The 13008-nt window shown below is 47.0% G+C and overlaps 1 protein-coding gene across 6 annotated transcripts in view; it reads right to left on the reverse strand.

The window, feature by feature from the left end:
* The window catches only part of SH3PXD2A (SH3 and PX domains 2A), a 1212758-nt gene that overhangs the window by 305738 nt on the left and 894012 nt on the right, over window positions 1-13008 (reverse strand). For all 6 annotated transcript variants that reach the window (XM_069611721.1, XM_069611718.1, XM_069611722.1 and 3 more), the window contains one exon: window positions 3128-3259. In XM_069611721.1, coding sequence (XP_069467822.1) covers window positions 3128-3259 — 132 coding nt within the window. The remainder of the gene's footprint in view (window positions 1-3127; window positions 3260-13008) is intronic.

Below are 13008 nucleotides of genomic sequence, written 5' to 3' on the forward strand. Positions count from 1 at the left end.
ATGTCTGGCGCTCCGAGTCCAGTGGGAGCAGGGGTCTGGCCACACAAGTCTCCAGTGACAGCTTTGAGCCCAGAAAATGCTACATGGGGGTCAGGTGTCACCAGCCAACAAGCTTGCAGACCAGTGTGCAGGATGGATTTATTTTGGCATGGTTTGATGGATAGAGCCAAAAAAATAGTCTTGGAGAGAGCAAGGTCGGTCCCTTGACGCTAATCCCGGCTTGACCTGGCCGTGGACATGGAGCGAATCTGGCGGGGGAGAGAGGACTGGGGGGGAGAGAGTACAGGCCGCGGAAGGCAAGAGGTCAAGTTAGGTGTGGCAGGAGGAGTGAACAGGATATTCGGTTCCCTATTGAGAGGATGTGATGTGCTTTACAAGAAAAAAGAAAACTGTTGATATAGGAATAAAATCAGAAAAATATCAAATGATAGCTGTTAGCACAACTATAAACAATGGACAAAGAAACTGACACAAAAGACAATTGCCAAAATAAGCTATAGGTCTGGGTATATCTGTGGCTTTGTTTGGTATTCTGTGGCACATTGCTAAACATAGAGAACAGACTCGCCATGGTGAACTCAGTGATGGCGAGTCTGTTCTCTATGTCTTCACTAAGGGGAAGAGGTTTAGGTGTTAGCGGCATAATACATTCTTTAAAGGCTGCTCACGAGTGTGTACTTTGATACTGTCCCATTGCAGCTGTGCACGGGGCGGGGGAGTGGGGTATGAAGGCCTTGTGAAAAAAGCAGACTACTAGATCTGTCACACCCTGCCACAAAATGGCACAATGATAATAGGATTCCATTAAAAAAGTGGTATAAATTTCAAGTTGCAAGTTTGTACTCTGGCATGCAAAGTCACTAGCCGCCTAGGTTCTCCACATCCACGAAATACACAGCGGCGTAATTGTCAAGAGTCAATTGTCACCAGTCAGTGGCCAGTGCAAATGTTGAGGCCTGCTTAAAAGAGCTGGTGTCTTGTTAACAGAAATACATTACAGAAAACATTATAAGAAGGTTTGTAAAATATTTTGCCAGATTTTTATGGTTTTACTGAATATGCATATGTATTTGCTATGACCAAAACTTTGAATAAAAAAATGAAAAAGAATTGTAACAAAACAGCACCGTGCTAATATTACCAGCAAGACCAAGCACAGTGGCCCACTGCATTTGACAGACAGGCGGAGCTATTTCTGAAATCATGCATGCACCAAGCCACCACATATATGCAATGTTTACGGATCATAGGCCTCAAAGTGTTCTAGGCCCTGGTCTTGGAGTGTGCGCTTACGTATGCAGTTCATGCAAATTCCCAGAATGCACCCACAGGTTTGCTCTGCAAACTCCTCCAGCATCTAGGAAGTCTACGGGCAGCAGAGCAGAGACGGGGCTTGCTGCGACAGATATAGTGGCGCAACCTGCGCGCAATAAGATTGCACAACCTGGAAATGGTGCACAGCTTTGCTGGACCTCCTTCACCCAACACACTCCCTTAGGGAGAGATTCCAGAGGCGCAGGAGTGGTTACATGGGCCTGGTGTAGGGTAGCAACTTGCCCCGCCAGAAGGAGTACAATCTGGGCACCGAAGCGCTGATGCGCGAGGATGCACCCATCCTAGACTTCTGAGGTGTGTGCAACCAACCACAACTAAACCTGGCCTTTTCACACGGCACATTTCTTCCACCACCTCACACCATGCAATGACTTTGCTGCACAGTATTGATCTCTGAACATGTTAGGAAATTGGGTCTCCGGATAGGCCATGCTGCTTGGATCAACAGCGTGCAATGCAGAAGCAGGGAAACATAGGCCATGCTGCTTGGATCAACAGAGTGCAAAGCAGAAACAGGGAAACATAGGCCGTGCTGCTTGGATCAACAGAGTGCAAAGCAGAAACAGGGAAACATAGGCCGTGCTGCTTGGATCAACAGAGTGCAATGCAGAAGCAGGGAAACATAGGCCATGCTGTTTGGATCAACAGAGTTCAAAGCAGAAGCAGGGAAACATAGGCCACGATGCTTGGATCAACAGAGTGCAAAGCAGAAGCAGGGAACCCGTTTTCTTTTGACAATAGTGTGTTGCACAAGTTACATATCTCATTGGTGTGTGATACAAGCACCCCACAAGCAAGACTACGGGGCGTCAAACTCACGCAAGCTCTGCTCAACACATCAGTCCCCTACTGACGTCCTTCCTGCATCCGCCCACACTTCCTTGGCCCTCTGCCCAGCCTGCAGAAATCATAGCCTTATTCTCCAAGGAGGCAAACGCCTTCTGAGCACCAACCAAGGTTCAAGCCAGGCAGTGTGGGGCTGCAAGGCATCTGGGATGCGGTTTACCCCTTTCTATGGATACTAGGTCCTGCCAGATGAGAAGGGGAGAGCTGCCTTCAAAGACCTCGTCTAACCTCCTGCACAAACCACATTTTGCAACCGAGGTGGTGACAACCACACAGCGATGCACAGTATCTGCTAAGGTCTCTTTAGGGTTACCGGTCAGTGGAATAATGACAGGGATATCGAAATACTGGTGAAAATTGGGGACTATGTTTTTTGTTTCTGCCCAACTACCATTCCACGAACTGCCACGAACCACGATATGTGATATACCTTGAACGCATAGAACAGAAGCCAGCAAGGCTCATTGTTATATAAATGGATGGGTGCTGCAGGGCACTAGCGTGTATGAAACTAAGAAACAACACAGACATCAAATGTGTGCGATTCATACAAGATAAAGAAACCTGAATGGAAACATTAAGATCAGCAACAACAAAAAAAACAGAATACCATTTCTTCATTACTACTTCACGATGCATACGCTATGGTTTAATTTACACACGCACAAACAGACACGCACAGGCAGATTTTACGCAGACGAGACGCTCCCGCTCTTCAATATTGTAAATGAATATGCACATTTATTGGAGACATTCTTCCAGGAGAAGGAAACATTTTGGCCTCAAGCCCAAACCAACAGGGAGAAACTTCAAACTCTTCGGCCAACAGCGGAGCGCACAACCAGATGGTGATAATGTACAGTTCCACAAGGGGAGGGAGGGCAGGGGAAAAGAACAAAAACAGACATGGGGAAGGCAGAAAGAGAGTGCTCGGGAATGGCCTTACCGCTTTCGTTCTTCTCGATCACGTCCACCACCTCGCCGGCCTGTAGGCTGATCTCCGAGTTCTCCTGCTTCTCGTAGTTGGACACGACCACGTACTGCTCCAGGACCATCGGGTCAGAGTTGGGGTCCGCACCTGGGGATGGGAGAAAGCAAGCTGTGAGCCAGCTCCCGGACATCGCTCCCTTGGGGTAAGCTCGGTCCACCCGACTCATGGTTGGCCAACTCGTCGCCCGCGCCGAGCCAATCAGAAGCCAATTTCAGCTCCCGGCATCTCCCCAAGTGCCTGGCCATATAGAAGTGGCCTCGTCTGGCCCACAACACAGCGGCACAGAATAACATTGGGATGGAGACGGCGCGTAACACAATGTATCAATCACAGGGCTTCATGGTAGACTCTGTGGCCCGCCACAGGATTCCCAGAGTCCTCATCTAACTGGCAGTGGAAGGAAATATGGCCTGGAAAAACACATGGATCTGTGGCACAATCCCCCAGCAAGCTCAAAGAGAAAGTAACCCGTTCCCCTCTCTGAGGCAGAACTCTTTCTCTTCTCTGTAGACTAGAGCTGCAACTCAAAAGGGGTTTGTGCAGGCCAATCGCATGCGTTGACTCTACAGTCCTTAAATAGAAACACATGAGCGGAGTGAGCAGGAGGGGGGAAGGAGGAAGAGGAGGGTGAGAAGGGAAAGCGGGCAGCGATGCTCGAGGGAAAGAGGGAGGGAAGAAAGGAAGGAGTGCTGGATGCATGTTTACTTGAAGCAGAAGAAAAAAAACTCTTGCCAGGTCGTCTCTAATACAGATGTCCCCTCTTCCCAGAAGCGTCTTTTGAATACTAAAGCGAGGAGAAACATGCAAGTCAGTACACGCCGACCCCACAGCGTGCCCGTCCGTTTATTTTCCTAAACGGTCATTTCCCCTCTCGACTTTCGGGTGGAATTTTGAACCGTTGAACTGTTTTAGCGCGCGGTATCCAGAGGCGCCGCTGTGCAACGCCCCCACAGCCCAACGACTTGGAATGAACAGGTTCGCCTCCATTTCCTGTGGCTTCCAAGCCATGAGTGGGTCGGGATTTGGCAAGGACTCTGCCCCGTCACAGAACAAAAGAGAGGGCACACCCCGCCCACTGCGGTGCCAGCAGTGACGGAGGGTCGAGTGTTGTCAACGCTGCCCTGTGCGCTGTTGGGATGCAATGTCCGTGCAGGCTGATTTCTCCCCATTTAAAATTGTACTGGTTGTTTAATACACATGAAAGCACAGTTAAATAGACTATAAAAGTTCAAAACACATTTTGCAACAAGTAGGTCAATGGTTCAGTGGTTATATGGTAGGTCCTTCTACCCAAAAGCTCTCCTTGAATGAGCCCCAGATCGCCCTAAATTTAATTCACCCCTCTTCCTGAATATTGCGTTATTCATTGCACAGGTCTTGGGCTCTCTGGGCGCGAGCCACACTTGCAGGTTTCTGAACATCCGATTCTATTACTTTTTAGATTGGCCTGGCGGGAAATAGATGTTTGCTAGGTCACAGTTCTGGAATGGTAAAAAATAAATAAATAAACCCCGCGATTCCACCCAGGGAGGTCATTTAGGGGTCACCAGAGGTTGCACTTGTGACCCCCGAGGTCTCCCTTGCTTCCATACAAAAAGAAAAACATATATATATATATTTTTTATTACAAATTTAAGCTCCTGGGCTGTGGCCAATGCCATGTGTCTATTTGATCTATTTGTCTTTCTGGAATTCCATACAATAATTGCTAAACTCATTTAATGTTTATTTCAGGCACACTTCAGGGGGTGAGTCGCTGATTTAGTCTGTTCTTAAACACCTCAAATTCACAATGCTGACAAAATCCTCCAAAAAGCACTTAGAGTAGAATAAGCATCTATTTCAGAGTATGTATTTTGCTTTTCCCAAGTTGCAGTTATAGCATTTATTTTCTGCCGATACATATGGTGATCCATTCTTGTATGAAATGTCTATCAGGTTACAGTAATTTTGTAACCATATTTTTCATAGTGCACTTAGAAACAATGCTATGTGATGCTACTTCCTGTTTTGTCAAGGGGTAAACGGCTGTGTTCCATCGCTTCCCGTGATGTCACATCGGGTGGGGTCAAATGGCATCACTTCCTGTGATGTCATCAGGGGGTCAAGGGTCATATCATGTCACTTCGGCTACCCCTGGCGTTTTGGTGAAATGACATCCCTGATTCCACCTAGGGAAGAGGGGGACTAAAGGAGGAGTGACAATGGCAGCAGTAGGGTTGGAGTCATTACAGTCGCGTGTAAAAAGACAGAGATAAAATAAGCTGCCACCACTTTTTATGGAACTGTCTCAAAACGTGCACATATCCCATAATAAACCAACCTGACAACATATACATTGTTATAACAACAGGATGAGCATACAAAAAAACAAGTATGATAGTAGCCTTATTTTAGACCTCGTGAATGGGAGTTTACAATTACCAGCATGCAAAGTAAAATTAGCCTAAAAAAATGTAATGTGGGCTAAATGTACTATCAAAAATGAAAGAAACACAGTTATAGAAAATGCATCACAAGATTGTAGTCATTATTTAACACAGCATGCAGCCCATCCCTAATCACCAAACGCCTACACCTCCTAATGGACAATAATCACCCTCTTGCTGCTGTGTCTGCAGCCATCTCATATTAAGCCACTTTGATGGCCTTAAATGTAAAACAGAGACAAGCCCTAGCAGTGCTGGTCGGTGACAGGAGACACATCTCAAAACACTGGCAACAGCAGATCACTGCGGGTGCAGTATGTGATGGCGTGGGCCTGGGCTTTCAGTTTTCCGGATTTGGAAATTTTTTTTGCTGATTTCCTAATCTGATGTAATCCAGCCCAATTCCAGCACTGGCTCGAACCTTCTGTAAAGGTTGGTTCCGGGATTGGTCTAGCTGTGTGTATTTGTATTATTTATTTGTTTATTTATTTATTTTGCCTTTTTAAAGCGCTCACACAGCCCAGGGGCATCGAGGCGCTGTTACAGGAATATATCTTAGTTGCGTATTTATAAACACACTTAATACCCAGAGGTTTCTAAGCACGGCCCGAGGATCGAAACCTGTGTTGCTTCGTGTCGTCTTGTTTCCAAGTCGAGCACGTTGCCGCTGAGCTATCCTCCTGGGACAATATAGTGCCTTCTATAGCGCCTTACGGCAAGGCGCTCTACAGAACCAATTGACAGTACACATGGATTTTAGACAGTCAAAGAAATACTCAATAAACAAGCAGTTCAATAACAAAATAGTAGCGCTAAAGTTAAGATTGTCGTGGAAAGTTTTTCAGGACAGTAGGTAAGGCAGAGTAAAAATCAATAGAGCAAAGAGAGAGAGGAAGAGCATTCCAGTGAAATGGCGCAGGTAAAGAAAAAGAATGTAAACGTGACTGCGCACAAGGAGGATGAGGAACAGATAAACAGCAAGATAGAGAGCGAAGAGTCTGAGGGGGAACATAAAAGGACACACGGGATGCAAGGCCGTGAAGAGATTTAAATACAATACAGAGAAAATTAAATTTAAGTTGTGAATGGAAAGATAACCATCCAAGAGACGACAACGAGGTAGAAATAGAACCCCGAGGGGACATGAAATACAGAAGACGAATTGAGGAGTTAAAGATGGACTTTCGAGAGGCAAGACAGGAAACAGGAAAACCAAATGAAGAGCCATGGAACAGCCTTGAGAAAATAAGTGAACATATCAAGGGTTTAGTAGCACTGCCGGTAAGAAATGACCCAACCATTGATTAAACAAATGAAATCGACAAGAACGACAGGAACTTTGGGAAGGCAGGAAGAGCGCCCTTCTCCCCTCTTCGGAAGTTTGCAGCGAGGTTTGTTTGGTTTCCGTCACTCATAGCACTGTGGTTTATTGGAGTCGTTTCAGATTCTCAAGCAAAGAATCTCGCGCTCTGATGCTGCCTCCCACACTTGGGCCTCTGGAGGGTTTCTGAGTGAATGTCTTGATTTTACAACGCCTGACTTTGCAGTCTTCCAGAACCCAGTAGTGCTTACAAATTACAACCAGGCTAAATTCCAGGGTCAGCACTATATTCAAAATAAAATCACATTTACATTGGACAACCGCTATAAAGCCGCTGGCAATTAAGCACGACCTTTGTATTCTCTTTGAGCTAAACTGGCCAGGAGTGTAGCTATAATCTTTGATCTGAAGCTGCACCGTGTGCTGGCTGCAGAGCAGGCGGTGTGCTGGCTGCAGAGCAGGCTAGCGCGGGGAGGCAGTTCCAGGAAGCGCGCATCTTTGCTCGTGTGCCTGCCAGCAGAGTGGCCCAGCCCCCCACCTTTGCTCATCACTGACAAGAGACACTAAGCAGAACGTACACGAGCTGCCCCTGCCTCTGGTAAACACACTGCACAGCGCTGCTGCTCCCGGCGGCGGCCATCTTGGCAAGGGGCCTGCACAGGCGCCGTGAGCAGCACATCTATCAGTATTACCAGGGATGCAGCCACAGCATGTAGGCCCAGGCTGGGTGCACACACTTTCAGGGGGAAAAACATGCAGCAAAGCGCTGGGGGAAACTGACATGGTCCAGATGCGCTGCCTCCCCACCCAAAACAGGGAGGGGTTTGTGAGGTTGAGACCATTAGGCCAAAACCCAGGTGACACGTTGCCCCAGCTGACAAGTAAACAAACACACAGACATGCCTTCACACGCAGACAAACATGCTTTCACACACGGACAAACCCCAGCTTTTCCCTAAACAAGCTGAGAAGCAGCCAAGGAAGTAAGCACAGTGACAATCTTGGGTGCCATTGCCGCTACAGGGTGTGTGGGGGGGGGGCGGTTGCGGGGTGACAGAACCAAAGTTTGCTTCTTCGCCGCCATGGGCAGAAGTTACAGTATGGAGGGAGCAATATTCCTCCCCGGGTCGAAACAACACATGTTTACAGCACAGTTCACAGCAGGGAATGGAAAAAAGCTGTAGGATTTACAGTCAGGCTTAAACATATAATATCTCAGCAACAGTTGACTAACCTGCTGAGTTGCCTTTGCAGGATTCCACTTTAGGATTCCTTATTATTTTCTGTTTTACTGTATTTTTATGGCGTTTTCACCCAAAATACGGAACAAATTATTGAACAGATTTGAATGTTAGACAAGTACACGGATTGACAGCAAAATTCAAACCAACATAAGCATAATTAAGGGAAAATGCTGCTTCAGTCATATTTTAAACTGTGTTAATGTAGTGGAAAGACGAGCGAGCATCAAGAGGCAGCGCATTCTATAATTTGGGTGCTAAGAGTTGGAATGAGCGCAGAAAAGACGCATAGAAGGAGAGTGTGGTGAGTGGGAGGGTTGGTGCAGGGAAATGAGGTCAGCTAAGTAAGTAGGAGCAAGCTTGTGAATACAGTGTGAAGGAAATGCATGAAATCTGAACAGCAAATGTAGACGGGCCAAATAGGGCGAGATATGCAAAGTATAATTCAAATTAAATAAAATTCTAACCGCAGGACTAAGAATAGATCATGAGGGAAGAAGAGCAGCCTTGACCTACACAACATCCAAAGAACAACAGTAATTCACATGAGATGGTACCAAGGTCAAGAGCAGAGTTAGGTTTCAGAGAAAGTTTAAAGATGGCACATTTATGTTTATGGTGCAAATTTCCCCCCATTATTTAAGGAACTGGAAACCGATCTAAAATGCCGGGCGACCCAAGAAATATCATTAATGGGCCGGATCACAGCTAGAGATTTCTATATGCTTGCTCATCCCTTCCAGTGCCGATCCCAGCACCCGCCCTCCGAAACATTCAGAGGAAAATGCTCCAATTCATCGGGAGGGGGAAAAAAGCTAGAATCCCTAAAGACACAATGCTAGGTAATGGAAAGCTTGGCGGCCCCGCGGTCCCGGACCTACAGAGATACCAGATGGCGGCCCAGTTGGCTTGCATCCAGGCATGGCAAACGCTTACCAATCGCCCCAGGTGGGTGGACCTCCAACAATCACGACTACCTCTCCCACTGCGCTTCCTCCCGCACATCCCACCCCCAGCACAGCGACAATGGCAGGGACTGCTGGCGACCACCAAACACAACATCTCTGTCTGGGATAATACCCTAAAGCAAAAGGGGATTCCAATAGGACTTGACCCCTCCTCTCTGGTGTTCCTGAACCCAGCTCTATCGCCTGGGGCATCCCCCCAAAACTTCAAAACCTGGATCACAGGGGGTCTGGAGACCCTGGGACAACTCTTCGAAGGAGGACAACCCTGTACCTTTGAACAATGTAAAGAAATCTTTCAGCTGCAGGAAAATGATACATTTACATATATCCAGCTACGTCACTGGTGTTCCCACCCACAGACCCGCCAATCAGCCACCTGTCCCCCCACAGCAATTAACTCTTAAAGAGCTCCTGACCCAGGGCAAAATCTCCACTTTATATAAACGCCTCCAGAAGGATTTTCTGACCTCCAAAACATGATCTATGGCCCAATGGGAGGCAGACCTGAGCCACCTCATAGAGGACCAATCTTGGGTAGACATCTGGACCCGTGCCCAGTCGTCATCAGCATGCATCACAAACGGAGAATGCGCATATAAAATCCTTCTACGCTGGTACTACCCACCTCTAAGACTCCACCACATGAACCACCCACACACTCGACCTGAAGTACTGGAGACAATGTGGCCAAATAGGGTCCTTCTTTCACATGTGGTGGACGTGCCCAAAAGCCCAAAACTTCTGGAAACAGTGTCTAGCGAGCATTGCAGAAATTACTCAGATAAAGCTACACTTAGACCCCGAACCTATTCTTTTGGGCGTCCCAGTCCCCGGAATCTACCCAAGATCTGGACCCAAAGCAAAACTGCTATCCCAATGCCTTCTGGTGGGCAGAATTGTGGTAGCCCGCTCATGGAAATCTGTGGAGGGTCCTCTCTTGCCCCTTTGGTAGGTGAAAGTTTGGGATGTACTAATTGGAGAAAAGGTGACGGCAGCCAGGGCAGGTCTCCTTCATCGCTTCTGGAACATTTGGGGCCCAGTCCTTGACTTCGACCGAGACTTCCCAGCCCTGACCTATAAGCCCCAGCTGGCCTGAAGGATCCTATACGATGGAGATGCCCCGCAGGGACCAGGCTAGGAGGAGCGGCCCCGGGTGGCCCAACGACCATAGGGGGGAGGGGAGGGTAATAAAACATGTTATTGCGATGCATGTCATGCTTTGTCGAAAATCCTGCATTGTTATAAACCTGCTAGTTAAAAAAAGATGACACATTTCCCAAATATTATAAAGTTGGAAATGACAGACACGGGTGACTACCAATTTTCGATTTTGTAGATTACCTGTTGGACGAATAAGGTGTCTCCTACACCAACTACGCTGATGACACGCAGATCCTCGTGCCTATCACTGGCAATCACACTGAGGATACCAAAAAAAACCACCAAAAAAAGTGGCTCTTCTATTAAAAAATCAACGCTTAGAACAAACGTAGTAAATAGCCACAATAAACAAATCCAAGGTTGTGGAACAAAGAAAACAAAAGAGCAAAGAAAGTCGATCGAGCAGATTGAAAGACTACAACGCATAGTGTAACTAAAACGAATAGACTGAGTGGAACGAATGAAATGGATGGAACGGACAAAACGGATGGAACGGACGAAACGGATGAAATGGACGAAACGGATGAAACGGACGAAGTGCATGGAACGGACAAAGTGCATGGAACGGACGAAGTGCATGGAACGGACGAAGTGCATGGAACGGACGAAGTGCATGGAACGGACGAAGCGCATGGAACGGACGAAGCGGATGGAACGGACGAAGCGGATGGAACGGACGAAGCGGATGGAACGGACGAAGCGGATGGAACGGACGAAGCGGATGGAACGGACGAAGCGGATGGAACTGATGAAGCGGATGGAACTGATGAAGCGGATGGAACGGACAAAGTGGATGGAATGGACAAAGTGGATGGAACGGACAAAGTGGATGGAGTAAATGATAGAGTGGACAGAATTGGATGAATCGGATGATGGAGTGGTCTGAACGGACGATGGAGTGGATATAGTGGATGGAACAGATGAAGTGGATGAGAGGAATGAAGTGGATAGAACGGATAAAGTGGATGGAACGGAAGTGGACAGAACAGATGAATCAGATAAACGGATGAAGCGGACGGAATGGACGAAGTGCATGGAACGGACGAAGTGCATGGAACGGACGAAGTGCATGGAACGGACGAAGTGCATGGAACTGATGAAGCGGATGGAACTGATGAAGCGGATGGAACGGACAAAGTGGATGGAACGGACAAAGTGGATGGAGTAAATGATAGAGTGGATGGAAGTGGATGAATCGGATGATGGAGTGGATGGATCGGATGATGGAGTGGTCTGAACAGACGACGGAGTGGATATAGTGGATGGAACCGATGAAGTGGATAGAACAGATGAAGTGGATGGAACAGATGAAGTGGATGAGAGGAATGAAGTGGATAGAACGGATGAAGTGGATGGAACGGAAGTGGACAGAACAGATGAATCGGATAAACGGATGAAGCGGATAGAACCTATGAAGCGGACGGAACGGATGAAGCGGACGGAACGACAGCTATGTACCTGTATCCCCCTGTCCTGCTCTCGTGCCTGACTGCAAGCGCTTCACTGATAAACCACCATATCACACTACTATGCTTACTCTCTCCTATACACCATCACTCAACTAGAACACAGCTATGCTATGACACATTCGGCCTAACTGTTCTCATACGAACATGACCCCACAAACACCTCATCATCCTAATAAAACACAGCTAGCTGAGCACATTCCAGCTAGCTTAGACGTCTCCTCAGGCCTAACGCAGCAGAAACTCAGTCTGAGTGTCCACCCTCCAGACTGAACACAGCCAACTGATTTCCTCAGCACCACACCTACCGCTATGAAGCCGCTATCATGCAACAACCACACCAGCTGCACACACATCCGATGAGCCCACATACCATACAACATTCTCTCTCTCTACTGACTTGAACTACGGTTCCCGAGGGCATTCAACCTACCAGCGCTTTGAGGTCATACCAATGATACATAAGGTGCTATATAAATGCCAAGTAACATAACATATTATTCTTCCAGTGATGCTGCTCCGCCACACTCCCCCAGCTTAGATTCTTTGCCTAGTGACATGTTTAAAGAGAAGGGGGATATTTGGGCCCCTAAACGGACTAAAATGTCTAATGAACCAATACCATGTAAAACAAGCCCGAGAAGTTGGCAAGGGGTGATCATAGTACCTGTATATAAAACAGGAAGTGGGAAGATCTCCAAAACGATATCACTCCTATACTATACGCAGGGGTGGTAAGAACAGTACAAAACAAACAGCATTTGGTCTCCAATTGAGGTGGATTTACATATCATGACAGACCATCTATTTAGGGTAAAAATGCTTATTCATAAATATATTGTTATTAAAAAAAATACCTTTGTTTGTAGCCTTTGTAGAGCTCAAAATGGCATTTAATTCAGTCTCAAGAAGACAACTTTGGGAACTCTTAGCAGAGTTGGCAATCCCACGCTGGAAAATTGACTTAATCCATTTATTGTACTCCAGGAATTTTGCAGTGGTCCGTTGGGGTGCTTCTAGCAAAAGCACAAAACCATTTGAGATAAACAGGAGAGTCAGTCATGGATGTGTGCTGGCTCCTCAGCTGTTTTCCTTGAATATAAACGATATCGGGGTTAATCTGAGTAATGTTATGTTATGTTAAAGGTTCTTGTACCGCGCACTGTTGCCACCTGGTGGTTTCTTGGTGCTCATATTGAAGGAGATGCCCCGAAATTCGGGAACAAAAAATAGCCAATACTTCCTTAGCA

This window comes from Ambystoma mexicanum, chromosome 8 (assembly GCF_040938575.1).
Source record: "Ambystoma mexicanum isolate Mex_15411 chromosome 8, UKY_AmexF1_1, whole genome shotgun sequence".
Classification (NCBI taxonomy): Eukaryota; Metazoa; Chordata; class Amphibia; order Caudata; family Ambystomatidae; genus Ambystoma; species Ambystoma mexicanum.